At 39.8% G+C, this 24,275-nt stretch overlaps 1 protein-coding gene across 23 annotated transcripts in view; it reads left to right on the top strand.

The window, feature by feature from the left end:
- Positions 1 to 24,275, top strand: part of SOX6 (SRY-box transcription factor 6) — a 686,491-nt gene that overhangs the window by 633,456 nt on the left and 28,760 nt on the right. For all 23 annotated transcript variants that reach the window (XM_082747252.1, XM_082747265.1, XM_082747253.1 and 20 more), the window contains one exon: positions 6,727 to 6,835. In XM_082747252.1, coding sequence (XP_082603378.1) covers positions 6,727 to 6,835 — 109 coding nt within the window. The remainder of the gene's footprint in view (positions 1 to 6,726; positions 6,836 to 24,275) is intronic.

Raw genomic sequence — 24,275 nt, 5'->3', positions numbered from 1 at the left:
ACTTAGGTCTTAACTAATTCATGAGTCCTAGCACAATTTTGGTGTTAAGGGTGTATTAAAAGCTAGACAAATTAATAGTTTTAGCTGACAAAATGTCATTTAACAATGAGATTCAATAATAACCCTCATTTCTCCCAGCTAGAGTCTTTATTACCATGATTACTGTCTCTGCAAACGTCCAAATACCACTATGAAAGTAAATCCCAGTGCCTCCGAGGTAACTGCTTCCAAACAAGAATCATCTTTTTAAAAGTACATGTGGTTACTTTCTAGTGTAAAGCCTACATTTCTGATCCTTCACCAAATTACTAAACATATTATAAAGGATATTAAATAAAGGCTAATAAAGTGATAGAGCTTGTCAAATCAATACAAAGGAAGCCATATGTGTGCTTAAGTAGTATTTCTTGGGAATCACATCATAGCAAGATATGTCCAGAGCAAGGAATTAGAGCGAGTCTTTCAGAGTAAGATACAGACTCTCTCTCAACATTATACTTAGCATTGTCCTGCTTAAAAGAGAGAGAGGGAGGGAGAGAGAGACCCTTTTTATTTTGAAAGACTCAAGTGCTAAACTGCAGAAATGCTAAGTCAAACCCAAAAACCTCTTTTTTCATAAGTTATAAATTCTATTGTGTCCCCTTAATATTGCTTATCTGTCTTTTTTTAAAAAATATTTAAGTTTTTTTATTTCCTTGTTTTGATTATTATTATGTATATTGCCCAAAGAGACATCATCACAAGTGGAGTGTCGAGTCTAAACATCTCTATCACAAACTTGAAATACTAGAAAATTGGTAGTTCCTGCTTCTTTGGGACACTTGTTTGTACAGGGTTCTTGTTTGTTTGTTTGTTTGTTTGTTTAATGTAGGTAAATCAATTATGTGGCCTTGTAAAACCTGCAAGGATTTATAGGCAACTACTACTAAATGCTGTGTATAATATATAGAAAAGGTGTAAAACAAACTTTTGGCTTGAAAAATCTTCTGATGTTTCAGGGGGAGGCTTGGATGTGCAGATGAACCAAAGTTCGATTTTAAAAAAAAAAAAATAGTCTATAACTGGGGCCCATGATATAGGGAGACTAAGAATTTTTTCTATCAGAAAGCAGGTAGCTCAGAGAGGTGATAAAGTTCACAGACAGCTTGGGTTTTTCAATATGAGTAGAATTTGGCAAGGAGGAAGAGAGTAGGAAGGTTATCGTAGCGGCAGGGAGGTGAGGAAGAATAAGCAGGTGTGATCGTGGTGTTATTATGGGAAGGCGAGTAGGATGCCGTCCACCCCGAGCAGAGGATGTATGGTGGGAGAGTTGTAGGAAATGGAATTTTAGGGGCACAGTGTCTGAAGGGCTTGAAAGCCAGGTAGAAGAGTGCCAGTGGGACGCAACAGAAAGCAGGAGGGTGTGGAAGGTTTGAAACCAGAGCGATGAAGTGGGACCCAGTGAGGAGTGTGCATCGATGGACCTGGAGGGCAGCACCACGGTCAGGCAGTCCAGAGAGGATGTGGTGGCCGCGATCTGCGAATGTGTGTCTGAGTGCAGGGGCAGTTTCTGATGAGGGGTAGGGCGGGAGAGGAGGGACCAGGGCCAGGGGCTCTGTGAAAGAAGTCAGCAAGCCTGGATAAGGGGCTGAGCACGGAAGGACTGGGAAAGCAGGGAGGCGAATCCTAGTGCTGGAAAGAGAGGACAGGAAGGCAGGCTGCGTCAGGAGAAAGCTGCTTCTTCGCTTTCTGTTGGGGGAAGTTTTCCTGGGTCGGAGAGAAACGAAGGCTGGGAGCTGGGATGAAGTGACAAGATTCTTCTGGGGGAAAGCCGGAAACTTGGAGGAGAGATACTATCTCAGGACACGGTGCCAGCCTTAGAGAATTCCTGTTCATAATGCGAGTTTTTGTTCTCACTCTCAGAGAACTCTGCTTCAGGAACACGCACGAATGTGGCTGCAGGCTTTGCAGTATTAAGTTTCCCTTCAAAACTCCTTATTATTACATATTTGAAAGAAGTCTTCGATATTTCAGTATGTATTTTAGGATATAACAACAAAATTCTTATTTACTTAAAAAAGACTCATGCCCACATCCCCACATAGGAGATAGGTGATTCTAAATTTGTGAGCAAAAAGTTTTTTAATTACTTTTACCTAGTTGCTATTATGTATATTTGATATGTATACATATATATAAAATATTGTAAAATATTTGCATAAAACATATATGCAAATATTCTATAAGCAGACTGAAAATCAGCATAGAGTATACTAATATAAAATATTTGATATTTGATATGTGAAAGAGAATTATTTTTTGTCCATTTTCACTGCAGTGTAGGTAATGTAGGTAATGGCCCCTTCAGTGTATGTTCTGTGGCTGCTGTGTATGACCCCTTGACATTCTTAGAAAGAAGCTTTGAAGAAAGGTTGGTAAAGTGCCCCTCATCTATAGACCATTGGAATAAAATATATCACATCATTGTCCCTCCATGTCTAGTTGTCAAATGAAATATATTTGTTTGTAAAGCAAACGAGAAAAAGCTTCTCTCGGTATTTACCGATCTCCACTTGAGTTTGCAGAAAGGGGGACCTTGTTGAAGTGAGTCGAGGTCTGCTGTAGGCTGGTCAGTGTCAGTAATCCTGACGGGGGTGGGGAGGTGCCCAGCACATCCCACAGTTCATGTGGTGTTTTCCAGGAGATGGCTGTGATCAGTCATCTCACAGATGGTTTGAAAAAGGCTTGTCTTGCTGGCAAGCAAACTGTTATTTAAGTACACAATCCACTCTACTACTGAAACAGTTTTGCCAAACTTATCCAAGTATTCTAACATGCTTAAAGATGGTATAAATATCATTTATTGCTAGCAGTTTTCTTCAGACTATATGGAATGTCTTCCTGCTGCCTGATCTAAGTGTCCCAGTTTACATTATGGCCTTTACTGCCTCTGTTTGATGGAGTGATCAGTAAAAATTTAATGACACTATAAAATAATAAAAATGTCATTAATTTACCACGGATCTTGGATGCAGTGGTTGTAAAGTTACATTAATAAACAGAATATTTTTTACAACAAAAAGCATTGTTACGGGGGAACGTATAAATAACACACATAAATTTAAGAGCAATTTTACTGTTAGCACACACATTATTATGGAATAGCCAATAAGTGTATAAAACATAGTATATAAAATTTTATTAAAATATACTGTGCACATCAAAAATTCAGCTTTTATCTAAGTGCAAAGAAAAGCCATTATTGTGTGCTTACTGTTTCATTGCTGTTCTTTCCCATATCACAATTTTACATTTGTTGCCAGTAAGAGGAAGTGGATTTTTTTTTCTTAGATGGAAGCAAGGCTCTGTTCTTTTAGTCACCCCAAACCCATTCTCTTTCTCCACCGATGCAAAACCAAAATTGATCAATCTTGCCATGGTAGAGAGGGAGAAGTTGCTAATTTAATGCAAAGTTAAAAATAATGCCCGAGGAGTTGAATGGTTTGTTCAGTGACTCTGGAAATAAGGGATAATAATGCAGCAGTCTATCTGTCATCAGTGAGGCTGCCCCGTCATTGACTCTGATAATATGTGAAGATGATGGATGCCAGCGTCTTGTGGCTTGTAGCATTGAACATTCATCAGCTCTCACTAAAGGGGGCTTTATCATTTCAATATCTTTACTTAATATGCAACATCTATCTCATACATCATAATTTCAAAGCACTTAGAGAGCCAACAGTCCTACAACACAGCAGAGCTGACTTTCAGACTTTAATTTTTTTCAATAACTTTTATGTTGCCTGCATGTTTTGTGACTGACAATGCATAAGTAAGCGTCTGATCACATCACTGCATGTAAAATGCACCTTGTGCCGTCAACATGAAGATTGGGGAATGTTCCTGGGGGGGTTGAGATTCAATTAACATCGAGCTACTTTGCTTACATCTCCAAAATATCTTACTCTGGAGACGTGTGCATTGTGAGAGCTGGTTCAAGTGAGTGGAAAAATCTGGAGCGAAGAATTTGCCTCCCGCTGTATTTGGTGGATATAGGGGTATACCCATTGGCACTTACTGGCCAGAAGTTGAAGCCTCTTGTAGCCGAAGGATCTCTGAACGAATCTGTGCTCATGTCCGTGTCCTGTATCTGCCAGGCTCACATCGCACCTCCCAAGCTTAGCCCAGCTGCCTGGAGCTAACTTGTAGACATCAGGCCCTCTTATCTTATGGTTATGTGGCTGGCAAATAAATATTCTGAGCTATTCTTTGAAGAAGGAAATCTTCTGGGAGACTAGGTAGAAATGTATATGAAAGGGCATGGCTTTGCAGGGTCCTTCTTTAATCTCAAACACAAGTGCTTAATATTACCAAATATAAAAGGCAGCCCACTGCCCAAAACAATTTTTATCATTGATTTATTTTCTGCTTGTTTAACAAGTGTTTCATGGGATATTCTTCCTTGACTTCTACTCTGTCAAAATATTGATATTTTATAAGGAAAGTGTCTCTGCAGAAGAATGTTTTTTTTCAATGAAGTCAGAAAAATGTATGACTTCAAAGACACTGTGAATGTGTTGTTGAATGTTCTGAATGTTTTTTGTTATGATTAAAAACAAGCTGATAATACTGAATTGTGAGTGCACTTCATTTTTTATAAAAGAAAAGATATTATCATCATGTAAGCTTTGTTGTCTTAGGATTTTACAAACCATGGCATGTAATTTTCCCTCTTCTCCTTCCCTGTCAAAATATTGATATTCTTTCAGGAACTTTATTTTTTTTTACCGAGAATATTTTCCGGTAAAATCAAAGAGAATGAATGACTAGAAAGATACTTGAAATATGCATATTGATAGGTAGCACGGTCTGTTGATTTTCAGAGAAAGTTGTTTTTCCCCCCATGAAAATACAGCTAAAGGTTGTTCTTCCAAGAAGATTGCAGGTGTCACATCAAAACTCCTTTTGCATGTAACATAGGGAAAGCATTCACATGCAAATATTTGAAATGCGAAACAATGTGATAAAACAAAGGTTGAATATTTTGCTTTCCCTGGTACTACTCATCTTCACTTTAATTCTTTTTCTTTACATCATGACAACCAAAAGTGCTACTCCAAAATAGAAATTGGCTGATTAAAAGCAGCTGTCCTCCCCCCCCCCCCCAACAATGTGTGAAACTCCCACATGGCTTGTGGTTGCTTTCTGTTGTGGCCTGCATCTGGGTTAATTTGTTCTTGTGCAGTGGTGTTTTCACATCAGAAGATATTGGGGAACCATGCCTAATTTGCTTTTTATTTTCATTCTGTTTTTTATAAGTGTCGTATTTCAGAGGTTTGCCCATAGCCCACTATTGTAACTGGTTAGTATTACCCAGTTGGGGAAATTCATGATTATGATTTTGTTGCAAACCTTTCCTAGACATGGTGCTAGATGAAAGCAAGGTTTATGCTGTGTTTTCTTCCAACGCAGATTTCCACATATTCCATGATGAAGGAGGAACTGGAAGACTTCCTGCACAATTTGACTGATGGGAATTAATTATAGAAATATAATGATATTCAAAAATAATCATATTAGAAAGCACAAATGTAGTGGGACTGTACAAATGAGACACAGCCTCTATCAAGTAATTGTATGTTTGCTCTTTAAGAATATTTCCAAGTTTCTAAACATCTTACAGAAGAGAACACTCACAGAGTGTTTCCGTCTAATGCCGAACATGCTCAGTACAGAACTAGGTCATTGAACAATAGACCGAACAGCAATCAGCACTCTCCTGCTGCATAATGCATTAAGTATAACATGCAGAAACCATTCCCGGAGCTGGAAGCTGCTATTTCATGTCTGTAAATTCAAGCTGACATGACATTTAATATTGTTTCATAGTAATGAACAACAAGGTTTCATTCATTCATAAGCACCACACAAAGCCAAGTTTGAGTCTGGAGAGTAGCGAGGAGGCGAGAAGGGGACACGCGCTGTGTTTTTGCAGACAAGAACACCATCTTAGTGTCGGTCAGTGAGCCCTTGGCTACTGATCCAGAGAGCTGCAGAGGAAGAGTTCCATGTGCTATTTCAGGCTCCTTCTCCTAGAAGAGCTGGTTCACAAGCATTGCATCCTTGAGTTTCCCTCCTATAGCGGCAGGAGATTTTCACTTTCCTCACTCAATGGCTGGGCGAGGAGTAATCTCCTTTTTACTTCCTGGGCAAGTTCCAGTGGCAGCTCCCAAGCAGAATAAGAGCATCCGTGCCATCATCTCCTCTGGCTGCTTTGAAACATTTGTTTTTGAAATCCTCTTGCCTAAAATTCTGATTGGTATTTTCACAAGAACACCAAGGCGAACTGTGATCTCTAATTGAGAAAATTCCTCTCCCGTGAACTAGCGGTAGATTTTAGCGGGGATTGTTCTTTCACGTTTTGCACTTCAGGCTCAAACCTTTCCCTTGTGTTCCTCTTAGACTCCTGGAGCAAATCCCAGTGAGAGAAGATGTGCAGTGCTGCCCGGCGGGCTTCCTGACACTGGTTTCCTTTCCTTGCAGGTACTTCGTGTTAGACGCGGCCAGCGCTATGGGTGCCGCCATCAGGCTTTAGCGGAACCTTCCTGAGAGCCTTTCTGAACCCACTGTTGGTCAGAAACAATGTTTGTAAATCCAAGTCTTGCCCACAAAAGCGAGATAGAAACTGGAAGGAAAAAGTGGCTGCTTCGGAAGCTAGAATAAGCCTCTGATTATTCTTTCCTCTAGGAAAGAACACGCTTTGAGAATCTGGGGCCCCAGTTAACAGGAAAGTCGAGTGAAGATGGGAAGCTGGGCCCAGGTGTCATCGATCTTACGCGGCCGGAAGATGCAGAGGGTGAGTAGCTTTGCCCTAGCTCTTTGCTGCTGCTCTGGGAGGTTGTGACAGTGCAACGGAGTCAGCTCTAGGACCTTCTGCGGTCTTTCCTGAGACTACCGGCTGGATTTGTTTGGCAAAGCAGAAGAAATGCTAGCCTCCGTTATATATTAGAGCTGAGAACGTTAAGAGGTAGCTAGATTCTATATTACTGAACATACAGCTGTTCATGGACTTGAAGGTGCCACTTTCCAGTTGCTTAATAAAAGGACCCTCTGCCTTCCAGTGAGTAACAGAATCCTGTGTGTCATCATCCGTGTCCCTGAATTCTTGCTAAAAAAGGACTAACAGACAAAGGAGGATATTTTTTTTTTAACCCTAAATCAAGTGAGTCCCAGGTGCAGCCAAACCATTTTGGAAACTCCGTGATGGTTTGCAGCAGATCCTGCATAAAATTAATTGCTTGGGCAAGGCCCAGCGTGTGCCTGAGCACTAAGCGTTACTAAAATCTTTGGAAAGTCTGCGTGGAAAGACCAGCTTCACTCTCAGTGGGTTTACCCACAGCCCTATCAATGCCTGTCCACTTGTCTTCCCTTTTTGTTTGTTTGTTTTAAATGCACAAGCAGCAAATCAGCAGAAATTGCTCCCCAGAGGCTGGGTGCAATTTATGAGTTAGGTCAGCACTTCAGTAAGTAATGTTGCCTGGTTATTTACTGTGTCCTCACAGAGTAGGGACTGGTTTTCCCGTTAGCTGTTCCTTTGGCAGAGTCCCTCCCACCAGTCAGGGAAGATTAATTTGTTCTCTTCTGAGTAACACAATACTTCAACCAACTTGGGTCCCAGCTGAAGTTCTTTAGCTCGAGAAGAATCTTACCATTATCCTCTTCACTGGCAGAATTTCTTCCAGGACCCTAATCCCCTGAAAACACTCGGAGACATTTCATAGCCACATCTGAACTGGGCCTGACTTCTGTGGAAAGCTTGGGGCCATCTCAGCAGTTCAGCAGTCCGTGGCATGAGCGCTAAAAGATGGACAGCGTCAAACATTAGGAAGCAGGGGCGCCTGGCTGGCTCAGTGGGTTAAAGCCTCTGCCTTTGGCTCAGGTCATGATCTCAGGGTCCTGGGATCAAGCCCTGCATCGGGCCCTCTGCTCAGCAGGGAACCTGCTCCCCCACACACACACCTCTCTCTCTGCCTGCCTCTCTACCTACGTGTGATCGCTGTCTGTCAAATAAATAAATAAAGTCTTAAAAAAAAAAAAATTAGGAAGCACTTCGGAGTTTCCAGAAGGCAGATTTTTAAAATACCAAATAGGAGAGACTGCTGTTTAATGATAGTTTTGGGGACAAGGTGTTAAATTCTGATTGGTACATGTGTGGGGTCTGGGGGAAGGACAGGGAAGAAGAAGAGAAAAGGAGGAGGAGGAAGGGAGGGATAAAGAGGACTCAAAACCGGATATACACCCACTGACTTTTGTGAAGAATGGGTACCAAGAGCACAACTGATATTTTATAGGTGGTTAGAAATACAGGTTTTTTTTTCATGAGGATTGAGGTTCCTTGGTCTCGGGGACCAGTTATTCAGGTCTGGGCTGTCTCAATTCTGTTGCAAGGTCATACCACAGAGTACCCAAGTGTTTGACTGAACACCGTGAAATATTTTTCATCACTTTGGAGGTTTCAGTCTGTTCATTTTTCCATAGACTAGGAGGTATAGGGTTCTATCACCTTATCCGTGTTCCAGAAGTTCTCTTAATCTGTCATCCTTCCTTCTTCATTGGGTTTCTTAACTGTATAATGGCTCTACACATGGTCAGTCCCCTCTCAATAATGCTAATGTTTTAGGTAATGATACCGTGGGCTCGGTAAATTAAAAAGCATGATCAGAGTGACTAACCATTGTGAAAGGAGAAAATGAAAACCTTAACTGTAGGGAAACATATCACATAGAAATATTTTTGGAAGTTCCGTTCAATACCCAGATCATCAGGATTCAGACCAGTTTCCTGGCTACTTTGGTTTCTGTTCCTGTTGTTTGTTCATTAGCAAATATTTTTGAAGCCCTTACCTGCCAGAGACTGTGCTAAGGTTTTACACCTATTTCTTCACATAAACCTTCCACAACTCTGTGAAGTTATTATTTCTTCTCCACTTTCCAGATGAGAATATTAAAGGTGAGAGAAATCAAGTAACTTGCCACAAGTCACGTAGGGTAGAGCTGAGAGTTGAGAACCCAGGCTCCTGAGCCCCGTACTTTACTGCAGGCCATGTAAACACAGATAAATACATGGTACCTTCACTTCTCTGAACAAACTCCTTGTGACCTTCCTCAATATGACCCATTTCCTCTCCCTAAATATAGCAAGTCATGCCGTACCCCAGCTCTCGTGTTACTCGGTCACACAGAGCAGCAGTGCCTGGTGAGTGTAATAGTAGAAGGGCTGTAGTGGCCCAGGAGCTTAAGGAGCGTGTGAAAACCTCCCTTCAGAAGCTTGCCCAGAGTTGCCATTGAGACCTCATGTGCTTTGGGGGACTGTGAGTTCATGAATGGAGTCAAGTTACTGGCTCTCCGATGGACAGAAGCGCCCTGCCTTTGTGAGGACGGCTGGAATGGGCAGCAGCCTTCTGCTGACTTCGGGATATTTCCTGGCGTCTGCTCAAGTAAGAGCTGATTGCAAAGCCTGCTGGGGTTACAGTTCCTATTAAAGTCAGAGCAGATAGCAGGTACACATGATACTTCTCTCTACTTCGCTCCTTCGCATTTCCCTTAACAGGAAGAGTAGGCAGGGACTGCAGTAAAAGAATAACTATGACTTATAAACTCCTTCCGTCAGCTTATGGTCTAAATAAAAAAGAACAAAATAAAACATTACTGAAGTGTCAATCATGTGCCAGAACTAGACACTAGATAAACCAAGGGAAGCAAAACAGATATGTTCCTGACCTCTTGGAGTTTAAAGTCTAGTGAAGGAAGACAGAAATTTGAAAGGGAAATATCTACAGACAGGCAGGCATAGTTACCACTGAGAAAAGTCCTAAAAAGATCAAGACTTCGTTGTGCCCCAAGAGATTCAGAGTGAAAGCTACTTAGGTCAGCTCAGTTGGCCGGTGAGTCCTGCAGCTTTAGCCTGGCACATCACCTCTTCTCAGTCCACCCGTGATCATCTCCATGTTTCCTCTGGTTTGGCACGGCAATTAAAATGTTTTCCTCAGCTTTACTGAGATAGAATTGATATATAACAGCATAATTTTCAAGTGTACGATGTGATGGTTTGGTACCCAGACATATTAGGAGATGATTACCACAATAAAGTTAGTTAATACCTCTATCACCTTACATAATCTCCTCTTTTTTTATGAGAAAATTTAAGATCTACCTTCTTAGCAACTTTCAAGTATATAATGCAGCATTGTTCATTTTAGTCCCCATGCCGTACCTTAGCACCCCACAGTGTATCCATCTTAAAACTGGATGGTTATATACTCTTTGACTAACTTCTCTCCCTTTTCCCCCCTCCCCCTCAACCCTAGAAATCACCATTCTACTCTGTTTCTGAGTTTGCCATTTTTAGATTCCACATGTAAGTGAGACCGTACAGTGTTTCTTGGTCTGACTTATTTCACTTTGCATAATGTCTTCAGGGCCCACCCATGTTGTCACAAATGGCAGGACTGTCTTCTTGTTTGTGGATGAATAATATGCATCTATGAAACTCCTTCAAGAGTTTCTGTGTGTGTGTGTGTGTGTAGATATGTACAGAGTTAAAGAGTTAAAGAAAATGTGATCGTACACACACACACACACTCATCCATCAGTGTACACTTAGGTTGTCTCCATGTCTTGGCTATTGTGAATAAGGCACAAGAGTCATCTTAAAGGGCTGGGCTGTCCTCCCACTTGTGCCCCGTCCTCCTGTGAGGCTTCTGAAGACACTGAAGTACGTCAGCTTAGGAGATGAGGGCCCGTTCCAGCTGGGCTTCCCAGGAAAATATCTGCCAGTCGTGAAAATGCCAATATCACTTAGTAAGCAACTTGCGGACCTGCTTCGCAGCTCTGAACATGGAGGCAGCAAGGGAAAGGTCACCCAAAGAGGCAGCTGTGCATGTGTATTAAACACTCATCAAAATCAAATGACAAAACCATAAGCCAGGAAAACAGAAATTAAAAATATAAAAGGCAAATGCCTTCAAAATTTTATTTTTAAAGTCCAGCTGTTATTTGGCTTGAATATGACAAGACAGCATTTCTTGTTCACCATGATATTTATAAAACTACAAATTCATTGGTGCTGGGGGCTTAGGAAACATGTGTAAGGTCTTGTTATACTTTGAAGCAGTTGATGGCTTACTGTGTACTGAGCACCCAAAATGCGCTAGCCCCTCTGTGGGACATGGAAGGGAGAGAGGACTCAATTAGTCATCTGTCACCCCGTATTAAGAATGATGAACAGCTGTATGGACTCCTCCCATGGCATTTCCCCTCTCCTCGTCATCCTCCGGCAAGAGTGTGATGCTTCCTCCAACTCTCCTAATTTCAAGGTTGCAAACCAGAGTGGGAAGGGCACTGGCCCAGTTGTTGGGAGGTTTGGATTAAGGCTCTTTTACTAAAGGATGGCAAACGAGTGACTAATGCCTCCTTATCTCTCAAAAGAGAGATTCTGGATTCCATTACCTCTAAGGTCTCTTCCAATTCCAAGCCTGTACACGGAGTGTGTGCTCCTTATAGGAAAGGTGACCTGGGCACAATAGCTTCCGCTTAGGTGTTTTTTTTGTTTTTTTTTTCCAGAGAAATGAAAGAGGAGACCAGTACCTTTGAGAGGATATTTGTGCCACTTGTTGCATCCAGTTTTCAGGTCCCTTGAACTTTTCTTTTTCTTATAGGGACATTCTCTCTGGTAGTAATTCCCAGTTGCCTTTCAGCAGCTCCTCTTCTCTTCGCCCAGCAATAACAGTTGTGGCTTGCCTTCTTCATATTCTTTCTATCCTATTTCTTCTCTCTCTCACACCTGGGATCTCTAAAGAAATATTTTATTTTTTTCTCTGTTTTGTAGAATATAGGGTAAGAAAACATTTTCCTAAGACTTCTTTTAATTCCCAAGGATCAGAGGGAGGCTGCACCTCATTTTGATGCAGAGAATAGTGGGATATGAGCTCTGAAAGTGATTATCATCGGCCAGACTTCTGGACCCTGGGCTAAAACCGTGGTGATGTGTTGTCTGTCCTCCATGTATTAAAACTTGCATTGATTTGATTGGAAATAGATACGTGCACCAAGAACAATCCCTTTTCGAACTATTGCTCTTAGAGTCCCAGATTTGCTTAGAAGAGTTTTATAGATTTGTACTGAATTGTGAATTGGATCCCAGCCAACACAGACTTTACCCTCCTGAAAGCTTTATTTTTGGGTGAGCTTCTGATTGCTTCTACACTTTATACCTCAGGTTAGCTCTATTATTGTCAACTTAAGCTCTCTGGTTGTAGACAAATAAGAGAGACCACAACTTTTCCTTTTTTTCCCCTTAAAAATATACCACTTAATATTAACATTATTAGTAACATTAATATTATTTTCTCATAAAAATTCTGTTTACCCTTGGATTCACACTCTCTGAAGTCTGTGGAGCTTCTTTCATTCCCTTTCCCCTCCCTGCATCCTTTTTCCTGATGGGAAGGGAAGATTGACGTGAAGATACACAGCTTATTCAAGGCAGCACAGGGAAGCTATAGTGTAACCTGGTGTGGAGTTTAAGGGCTACAGTGACTTATACTTTGGGATGTGAAAGCCATTATTCGTTCAAGCCCACTGCACTACAGTGCATTGCACTGCCACACTTAGATTCCCAGAACTGGAATAAAGGAGAGACATCACCAAATTTACAGTTCCAGCCCAGAAATCCCTTCTTATATCCCTGACAAGTGGTCACCTCATTTGAACACTTCTGTTCAAATGCATCTCCTAGTCTATTAACAGAAAACTGACTACTTCTTGAGAAGCTCATTCTGATTCTAATGATTAATTCTTTGTTCTCGGTAGCCAGAATTTGTTTCTGCTTCCTTGTAACTTCTAGTCACTGGTTCTAGTCTGACTTCTGGGTTCCCAAATAAATAAATAAATAAATAAATAAATAAAACTCCTGTTTCTCCACATGACACTCCTCTAGATATTTGCTCAAGGATTAGGGGATTTAAATTCCAGTCGCTCCACCCTTGGCGGGTCCCTTTCTTTCCGTGAATTTTTGCATCTGTAGCTGAAGAAGTTGGTCCAGGTGATTTCTAGTTGGCAGTTTTTTAACTGTCTTATTGTACTGCCATATAATTGAAATCAGTCACCTTTAAGTCAATTAGAATGTAACAAGTATCAATTAAGAACCACACCATCGGGGAGCCTGGGTGGCTCAGTGGGTTGAGCCGCTGCCTTGGGCTCAGGTCATGATCTCAGGGTCCTAGGATTGAGTCCCGCATTGGGCTCTGTGCTCAGCAGGGAGCCTGCTTCCTCCTCTCTCTCTCTCTCTCTCTGCCTGCCTCTCTGCCTACTTGTGATCTCTCTCTGTCAAATCTTTTAAAGGAATAAAATTGTTATAGAAATATATTATCTCTATAATGAGATGTCTTTGCCCAAGAAGGAATCCAAATACTAGAGTATATGTATATATCAGGCATAAAAAGATGGGAAATTGTACATATTAAAAGAAAAGACGGAGGTAAATCCGAATTGTGCCAGGGGCTTATGGGTCTGACTATGGAGTCAGCCTAAGACGGTGTTTCCAGGGATCTTAGAGGAAGTGATAGGCAAAGCAGTTTCTATGGAACCATTAGGCTGGGGTCCGAAGCCAGGATTAGCAACCTGGAGGCCCATGAGGACTGAGTAATAGCCACGGGCTGGGAGATAAGCCGAGTTCACCAAGCCCTTGGCTCCAGACTAACTCTGTTGTATGAGTATCACAAAAATGTATTTTACTGTGGATATAAACAGTTTTAGAGGAGCCTGTGCACCAGTTTATATCAGCACTATATATAAAGTGCCGCTCTCTTAAACAAGCAAATAAACTTCTCTTAAAGAAATATATTTGCTGTGTCTTAAAAGCTCCCAAATAACTTTTAATGTTGGTGGAAAACAATTTCCATTGAACTCTCCAAGTGATGGATTGTCCTGATGGGGCAGGAGAGTGAAATGTCAAGATTCTTGTATAACTCCATCCCCTAATACTCCATAAAGGGAGCTCAACCTGCTTCTCAGAGTTGCTTAAGCTAGGAAGCCTGAAGAGCTTGCCTCCCTTTACTGAGGAACCTAGTCCTGGCCAAGAGGTCTCTCATTGGGCTGGCTTCTTCTCTAAAGAAATGTCAGGACAATGCATATAACCACTGTGCGTACACACACACACAAACACACACACACACACAAACACACACACTACCCCTAGCTAATTTTCTGACTGAATATCATCTACCGTAGGGGGGAAAATACTTGTCTGTGCTATTACTAAATCACACAGAAGTACTTCCCCAACTTGTTTGAGAAACTGGGCCACAAAAGATTAACATCTACCATAAAAATTAGATCCGAGATAAGAGCAGCCTGCGTTTGCTCCCAGTGGGACTGCAAAATCAGTCCACGCCTCCTCAGTACCACGTCGGTCTGCTTCACGTGTTCCAACACATCAGAGCAAACCCTGGCTGGTAGAGGTCTATCTGCCATGTTTGGACTGACTATGTAGCTCTTGGGGTATGGACCCTGGCTGGGTTACCCATCCCAGAGTCACCCTATCTTGGCAGCAAGGGCCATTTGACTTGCTGCCTACAGGCCAGTGAATTCAGCCCAACCTCAGCCTGGTGGGACTTAAAGAGCATCTGGCCAATTTGGAGTGCTTTTTAAATTCTTTCTGCTTAAGGTCAGGACTGGATTTGAGATCAACTTTCTCCCTCCCTTCCCCCAGTTGGTCCTTTCCTCTTTTTCAAGTTCTGATAACTGTGCTTCTAACTTACTTCAAAAAGTTGATAACCACCTAGCTCTTTCTCATTTTCTTGTTACCGACTTAATCTTTTTTTTTTAACTAACATTTTTTTATTTTTCAACATCTCCTTCTTTTATATTCATGATCTCACTTTACTTGGCTTGTCTACGACTGTTCGCTTGTGCCCGCTGCCTGCCATTTCGTACGTACTCTAGCAGTGGTTCTCTGTAGACTGAATTGCTGACGACAATAGTCAAACCTTTCTAATCAGGATCCATCTGTACTTCAGGGGCCCCCAATCTTCAGTTTCACTCCCATGTTCATGTTACAATGTACTGATTATCTCTTATGTGCACAGAACATATGGGCATGGCAGGAAGGATTTTTGTAAAGACGGACTGCACTATATTCTCCAAGAGCTAGTAATGTGGTTGGGATTATAATAGCAACACATAGAAAACAAAGCAACTGAGGGGGTTACGCGTGCAGGTCCGTCATTAAGGAACCAGAAAAAATGTGCTGTTTATAAAAAGAAGCTACAGTGCCTTTGGACAACAAATATAGCTGGAGATAAGCTTAGGTTTGGATGAGCAGAGAGAAGCGGAAGAACTTTCCATTTAGGGAATAATCCAGGCAGATTCAGGAATGGTAAAGCACACAGACATGTATAAAGAAGTTCCAGAAGGGAAGCATCACCTTTCTGACTCTTGTGTTCCCCACCAAGCCCAGTAAAAGCCTCACATATATTTGCACTCAGTAAATATTTTGGAATTGAACGTGTTATGGAAATATCTGGGTTCCATATTGGGATGGCCTTGAATGCCGGGCTCAAAAGTTTGGACTTTGCCACCAAATAGGCATTAACCTTTAATTGTTCAAGATTGACTTAGATTATAGAGGTTAAAAATAATGGAAAAGCAGTAGTTAGTTTAGTCTGGGATATCTGTTAGTCTCTTTATTCCTCTGTTCTGTTTAATAGCCTTTGGGGGGGGGCGTGCAATTCAATGAGTGTCCTTTCTTATAACATTATCAGAGAGCTGAGTAGGAGTCTTTTAGGACTTTGATAGTGCAGATCATCTTTAGTCCAAAAGTAGGAGGACTTTTCATCCAAGTCATATTAAAAATACTTTTTTTCTTCCTGGCTATATTGTTCATTTAAGTGTGATTTCACCTTGTCTGGGGTGACTGACGGATGTTTTACAGATCTCTCCTGTAACTTTTGCCTCTCATTAGTGGAAAGTGGTTATTTCAATTGTTTTTGTTCAGTAACTACTTACCTTAGAGATGATGCCCCATATTAGGTCTTGGTACCAGAGGGAAGCAAGTGTGTAAGAATCCGTGGGTGTTTGCATTATACTGTAGACTGTTACATTTAGGAGGAAGCTGTAAAAACTAACTCTGAACTAAAACTTAATATCCCAAGTCTTAGCCCCAGAGAGAAGAATTTCATAAGCAATATATTCAACCATTTTAAATTTACACTAAAAATACAAATTGCAGCTTACTGGTTTATATATACTTTCATGGCAGAGAAATCACTTCATGCTGCTTCAATCTAAGCTCACGTTTCGCGGGAAGTCTGGTCCCACATGAGGACAAAATGGAAAGGGAGAATGATCAGTCCATGTTGCAGACTTACAGAACCGTTAGTGGAGGAGAAAGAAGAACAACAAACAGTCAAATGTCCCTGAAACTACCTTGCCCTTCGTTTATTACAGTCTCATAGTCAATAATCCTAATCCTTTGTTATTTTTGAAAGAGTCTTTAATGAAAAGCTGATCCATAAATTTGCAAGATAATGATCACTTGCTTTTTTTTTTTTTTTTTCTGGCCAGGATTGAGCAGCATAGTCTGGTTACAGTTTCCACATGTGGGGACTGGGGGATATGAGATGGTCTTTTGGGGTTGGATCCTGTCATATATGATACATTTTAGCTCTCCATCGTAGAGACCCTTTTGAATATTTTTAGGCTTCAGGCAGAAAAGGAACTCCGTGAAGTAGTAAATTGTACTCTCCAGCTAATGTGTGGGTTCATTTTATAACTACTCTGAAGAAGAGGCCTGTGCAGTACGGGAAACATCACCAGGTACGGGGAAAGACTGGAAATGGAATAGTTAGGAGTTAAGCCCCTGATGTGTCCTAACTACTGGACTAGACATTCTACGACTTGTCTTGCTGGTTCTGCTGCTGCTATTTCTAAGGGCAGCTACTGCTTAGTGAGTGGTCCCTGGGTTCTAGTAGATGAGCTAAGAAATTTACATTCCTATTTAATCTTCACAAGGATCCTGCCAAGTAAAAATGATTAGCTCTCTTTTGTCAGGAGATGAGATTACCGTTTAGAGAAGAGAAATAGTTTTCCCAAGTTAGGAAAGGTCAAATGTACAGATAAAACTCAGATCTGTCTAACTACGCAGTGTCTGAGCCGCACTGACTCTCATTTTTCTCCAAGATGAGCTGATTGAGTTGCTTGCGTTTGTTGGAGTAGATTTTCCTGTTGGTTTTCATTAAAAAGCAGGGGGAAAAATGAGGAAACAGAAACTTCTAAAAGTTTTAAAAAAATCTTTCAAACTGTTCAAGTATTAGGTACCTTTCAAATACTTTCACCAGATTCTTGGGGTGAAGAATTTTCTGGTGGATCTTGGAAATGAGTTGACTGCCGCAAATGCTTCTATTATTATTTTCGTACTATAACCTAATAAAAACATTTAGTTTCTACTGCGCCCATGATCTGCATCTCTCATTCTAATAAAAGGCAAATTCCCTGAAACAAATAGAGAAGAGAAACCAATTAAATGGGTTTTATTGAGTCTTAAAAGCCAAGTCCAGATGCGACTGAAACATTTCAACTGACCATTTTAGAAATTAATTCTGATGGCTAACATGAAACTTAGGGTATAGTTATATCTGAGTTCCTTGTGATTTTGCCACTTACCAACCATGAGATCTGGTCAGTTTCACCTAAACCTCAGTTTCCTCATGTGGAATAAGGAATGTGAATTAGATGATCTTTAATACCCCTCTCATGTTAACATGATCCTATTCTATGAGCGTATTTTATCTGTTTCTGATGACCCTGCTGTCTGTTTGAATACACGCTTCAGTTGTACATATTTACATGCATGCTACAACACTAGAACACCTTCCCGATTTAAGATTTCCAAAAAGCTCAGACTTGACCTGCCATCCTTTCAAGATTTCCCAGGAAATCACTTACCCTTTTGGGTTGCACAGTCTTGGGAAGAAGGTGAGCACATGCAACTGGTAATTTGGACAAAATATGATAAATGTTAAGATAAAGGGATGCAAACGAGGCCATGGGAGCCTGCCAGACTTAGCCCAAACTGACAAACCAGGCAAGACTTCATGGAAACCACCAGCCCTGACATGAGTCAAAGAATAAGTGACTGCAAGATGGACAGGACATCCTAGGAAAAGGGAAAGCATGAATTCTTAGTATGAAACAACGGGCTGTCTGGAGAACAAGAAGTAGTTCAGTATGATAAAGGAAAACATTTTGAAGTAGAGAAGGCAGAGGTGGAACTAGAGACCTAGGGAAAGGACCGGGTCATGGGGAGCCTGACTAAGGACTTCATCCTTTGGGCATTAGGGAACCGTTGAAGACTTTTAAATATTAGGAGTAAACTGGTCAGGATTGCATTTGTGATGGATCACTCTGGGTGAAATTAGGAAAGGTATTTAAGTGGGGATGGGGGACGCAAAGCTGGAAGTGAGCCCATCAGTTAGATGGCTAGTATTTATAATAGTCCAACAGAGACAGTGAGGCCAAGGCGATCGATGAGGGACAAGTACGGAAACAGGAGGATGGATTTAGTAGTATCTTTGTTAACTAATTCTGAGCTTCGCTTCATCTCAGTTTGTGCTCCTTAATCTCATGTAGAATCTATGGTAGTGTATTGAGTTGGATGAAGCCAGAAGCTGCTGAGCAACATGAATTATTTAGTCTCCCAGCTTTTTACCAGCCTCTATATTCTCCAAGGGAATCTACTTGAATCCGAGCCTGGTTCTCCTGAAAACTTAGGAAGCCAGAACCTATTATTGTCTTACTTCATCCACAGTGGTCTCTGGTTCAAACTTAAGTGATGTCTTTTTGCCTGGGCTCAACAGCTTGTAAGCTTTCCTCCTGTGCATACAAATAGCAAAATAGATAATAAGTACAGTATTTGATGTTCTCTGCTACTTTCAGGTCATTAAAACAAAGAATCACAGAAGTTATCCCAGTTGCCCTTGGATCCCATAGTTGAAACAAGATAAGGTCTCTGTTTAGCTATCTGTGTAAAGCAAATATAACTTGAGAATTAAAAAAAAAAAAAAAAAGAGTAAACATGGGCACCAAAACTGAAAGCAAAAGACTCTTGAAACTACAGACTGGTATATCACTGGCTAGAATTTCCTTCATTTTGCAAAGCCACGAGCCACATGCATCAGCTCACCACAAAGTCATTAAGCCTTTTTAAGCTCAGATGAAAAACATTAACAAATACCACAAAAGGCTTTAGTATAGCCCCTTTGTTCATTCACATATGGCACTTTATAACTCCTGAGCCACTCCGGTCGTGTGTTTGTTTAAGCTGCCTCCATCAGGCTGAGCCTGAAAGAACAAAAGACATCTTGAGCAATCCTAAGCAGGAAATGGGCTAATCTAAACATGGTTTGTGACACTTTAAGTAGAATAGAAAGGGGAGGGATTGATTAGTCATTAATGTCCAATTGGCTCCATATGGATGTTGCAATAATAAAGCCTTTTTTCAGAGCAGTAGCAGAGTTATTGAATTAGAGGTTTATGTTTCCTCAGAGCTGACCTTAGGGAATTCCCTTTTGGTTCTTCTTGTTGATCTTTTAAAGAGAATGGAGTTTCCAATAGGAAAAAGAACAGAAGCCTTACCCACGATAACACTTGCTCATAATCCTGCAACTCGGGAATGTGTTAATTTAGCATCGTTTTAACTCCTGCTATAACTTCATTCCTTCATGCTTTCTTTGCATGTTCTGGCCTCTTTGGTGGGCCGTATTTCAGAGATCAATTAGACAGTGGCATGGACTTCATAACTGGTAATGGGCTCCCTTAATGTTTGCTTAACTCTGGCAGAGAGATGGCATCCTTATGGGGGGGGTGGTAATGTTCCAGCCCAGGAATGGTGGGCTTTAAAATTCAGGTATTTCAGATCACGAGACTGTGATTGGGGTAGTTTTAGTGTAAGGGGAAATGAACTATACTGCAAGTCAGAAGACCCAGGTTCTAGATCCGGCTCTGCCCCTTATGAACAGCATACCAGCATCTTGTTATTCCAGAGGAAACTAACGCAACCTCCTTGAGCCTTGGTTTTCTCCTCTATAAAGCAGGGCAAATATATCTACCCCCCCCACTGATTTCAAAGGATTGTAAAGAGGATTCAGATAATGTATTGACTGAAAGCACTTTGTAAATATTATTGTATGTAAAATTACTTAGCACGCATGGTAAGCCTGTCCTGGAAACTGACCTCCAGCCTAGTCTAGTGATATGCCTGTTTCCAAAATACTCAGTGGAAGTTTTTCTTTATGTGTATACAATGTCTATCTATCTATCTATCTATCTATCTATCTATCTTAGTTTATTCAGTGAATTTCTTGCTATAAAGTTCGAGAGTTGAAGTAAGGAAGGTATTTGTTTTTAATAAGATCAAAGAAGGTCATTCTTTGTTAACTTATCTAGCTAATCTTGTATAAAAGACCTAGAGAGCAAAACCATAGTCTTACCCCCCTGGCATCCCTTCTTAGAAGATGAACCCATCATTTCTCTAATGATTAAGATTCTTGCTTAGCCCTGGGATGTATTTTCTGGCCAAGTAAACCACTAGGATAGTCCAATTGTTTTGGGTTTTATTTTGTTCTGTTTTTGTAAGAAGAAATCAAATTTGAATTTTAAGTAGCCTTATAAGTTCACTTTCTGGCAGTAAGTGGTAATGAGAAGTTTGCGGAAGTTCCATAATCATAGAGACACAGCTGGCAGCCATTCCTATGGACAGTGAATTGGGCTTCTACAATAGTAAGATGGACTTGGTGGGATAAACATGGTGACATTAATACCTTCCATCTTTCCTAATTTTTCAAGCCCCCTTCTAAAATTCCTTCATCTTCTATATTTTTGTTTCTGATGCACTCATTATCATCATTTCTATTAACCCAAATAAGGGACTATTAACTGTATCATGTAACTCTTTCCAGAATCCCACAGGAGAAAATCAACTATTCTATTGATAGACTAAAGTAGCATAAAATACTATGATTGCCAAACAATCCAATGGTATATATTTGTGTCTCTTTTTATTAAGAAGTTTTTTTGCCCTTCTTAATATATATTTTTTTAATTTTCATTTTATTGATTGATTGATTGATTGATTTAGTAAATGAGACCAACTTTTTGAGTTCACATGGCCTGAATATGCCATACACTCGGGTCCACAGAGAAAAAAAACCTTTCAAGAAAAGATCCCTTTGGTTTGGCTTTCTATTTTATTTTGGTTCTTTGTTTTTGCTTTTTTTATTTGTTTGTTTTAACTAAGAGTTAAAACAATTTCACTTTGAATAGTATCCCATTGTATCGGTATACCACAATTTGTCCATTCTCCAGTTATTTTCAGTTTTGGTTATGATGAATAAAACTGCTATGATATTCTTACATAAATATATTTCTGGACAAAGTTTTTATTTGTTTTGGGTAAGTACCTAAGAGTGGAAATGCTGAGTCGTTGGTAAGTATATATTTTACTTTTTAAGAAACGGCCAAACTGTTTCCCAAAATGGTCACACCATTTTACACTTTCACCACCAATACATTAGAGTTCCAGTTGCTCCATATTCTTGCCAATGTGTACTGTTATAAGCCATTCTGGTGGGTGGGAAGTGGTATCTATTGTGGTTTTAATTCCTATTTTCCTGATGACTAGTGATATGTAATACCTTTTTATGTGCTCATTGATCATAACCATATATATGTATATATTACATTCTTAATAGCATCAGAAAATAAAACACTTGGGAATAAATTGAACCAAAATATTGTGTAAGACCTCTGCACTAAAAACAATACATTTGTCAGTTAAATTAAAGAAGACCTAAATAAATAGAGGAATACACCAGGTCATCCTCTATTTTGTGAAGTGTTCGTGTCTTTTGCCCATTTTTAAATTAGATTGTTTTTCGGTAGAAGTTCTTCATATGTTCTTGATACAGGTTCTTGTCAGATATGTGTATTATGAGTATTTCTTCTCAGTCTGTGCTTTGACATTTCATTTTCTTTAACAACAACTTTTTTTTTTTTTTAAGATTTTATTTATTTATTTGACAGAAATCACAAGTAGGCAGAGGCAGGCAGAGGGAGAGGAAGAAGCAGGCCCCCTGCTGAGCAGAGAGCCCGATGTGGGGCTGGATCCCAGGACCCTGGGATCATGACCTGAGCCGAAGGCAGAGGTTTTAACCCACTGAGCCACCCAGGTGCCCCTCTTTAACAACAACTTTTGAGGAGCAGTCTTAATTTGATAAAGTTCAACTTATCATTTTTCTTGTGTAGTTAGTACTTTATAGCCCATTGCTAAGAATCTTTGCTTACTCCAAGGTCACTAAAATGTTCCTTTATGTATTCATTGAGTTTTTGCTTCTGGTTTTGTTATGATTCATCTCAAATTAATTGTGGGGGAAGTATGTGATAAGAGGTCAAGGTTTATTTTTTTCTACATATTTATTCTCTTGTGTTAGCATTATTTTTTGAAAAGACTATCACTTCCCATTTCAGCAGCTAAAGGCTTTATTGAAAATTGGCCCAAAATATGAGGGTTTAATTCTGGACTCTCAAATTCTGTTCTGGTGGTGTATTTGTCTATGCTTATAACCAATACCATGCTGTCTTTTTTACTCTATTTTTTAAAATGTCACCTTTTTACTCTAAGTCTTAAAATCAAGTACTTTGAATACTCCAACTTCTTCCAGTCTGTTTTGGCTGTTCTTACTGCTTTATTTTTATATAAATTTTAAAATCAACACGTTAATTTATGGAAAATTATCTTTTGGAGATTTTTTTTATTGGGATTGGGTTTATATATAGGTGGATTTGGAAAGAATTAACATCTTAACAATATGGACTCTTCTGGTTTATGAACATGGTGTGTATTCCTCTATTTATTTAGGTCTTCTTTAAGTTAACTAACAAGTGTACTGTTAGTGCAGAGGTCTTGCACACTTCTGGGGGTCAATTTATTCCCAAGTATTTTATTTTCTGATGCTATTATGAATGTAAACTTAAAAATATATTTTCTAGTTATTTGCTGCTAGTATACAAGAATACAGTTGATTTCTGTATTTTTATATGGTATATTGCAATATTGCTAAACTCATTAGTTTTAGTAATTATTTTGCAGATTCCTTGGGATTTTCTTTGTAAACAATTATCTGTGAATACAAATGACATTACTTATTCTTTTCCAATCTTATGCTTTTTAGTTCTCTACCTGCAGAGGAGTGTTGATAAGCAATGGTGAAAGTAGATATCTCCTGCCTTCTCCTTTCTTAGGAGAAAGCATTCAGTAGTTCACTAATAAGTATGATGTCCAACAGGTGTTTCTTTTTTTTTTTTTTTTTTAAGATTTTATTTATTTATTTGACAGACAGAGATCACAAGTAGGCAGAGAGGCAGGCAGAGAGAGGGGAGGAGGAAGCAGGCTCCCTGCTGAGCAGAGAGACCTATGTGGGGCTCCATCCCAGGGCTCTGGGATCATGACCTGAGCCAAAGGCAGAGGCTTTAACCCACTGAGCCAGCCAGGTACCCCCAACAGGTGTTTCTTAAATGCCTTTTACCAGACTGAGGAAGTTCTCTTCTATTACTAGTTTCCTAAACATTTTTAATTTGAGTGGGTATTGAATTTTTTTTTAACCATTTTCTGAATCTATTGTGATGATCATGTTTTTCCCCTTTGTTTTGTTATAGAATTACATTGCCTGATTTCAGATGTTATATTACTTACATTCCTGAGATAAATCCGACTTAGTCATGATTTATTATCTATTTTACATATTGCTGGCTTCACTTTGCTAATATTTTATTAAGAATTCTTGCATTTGTGTTCAAATCTTTGTCAGGGTATAATGTCACCTCATAAAATAAATTTGGGGAATGTTCCTTCTACGTCTACTTTCTTAGTTTATATAGAATTATTTTACTCTTTCCTAAAATGTTTGAAAGAATTACCAGTGAAACCACTAGGACTGGAGGTTTCTTCATGAGAAGGTTGTTGGCTATAAATTTAGTTTCTTTATTAGCTATAAGAGTATTTAGGTTTTCTATTTATTTTAGTGAGTGAATTTTAGTAGTTTGTGTCTTGTTCATTTTAAGTTGTCAAGTCTATTGGAATTAAGTTATTCACAATAATCCTTTATTATCCTTTTAATGCAAGTAGTATCTATAGTAGAATCCCCTCTCTCAATCCAAATATTGGTATTTTTGTTTTCTCTCTTT

Source organism: Mustela nivalis, assembly GCF_964662115.1.
Source record: "Mustela nivalis genome assembly, chromosome: 9".
In the NCBI taxonomy this organism is placed as follows: Eukaryota; Metazoa; Chordata; class Mammalia; order Carnivora; family Mustelidae; genus Mustela; species Mustela nivalis.
This window is presented reverse-complemented; position numbering and strand designations above follow the sequence as displayed.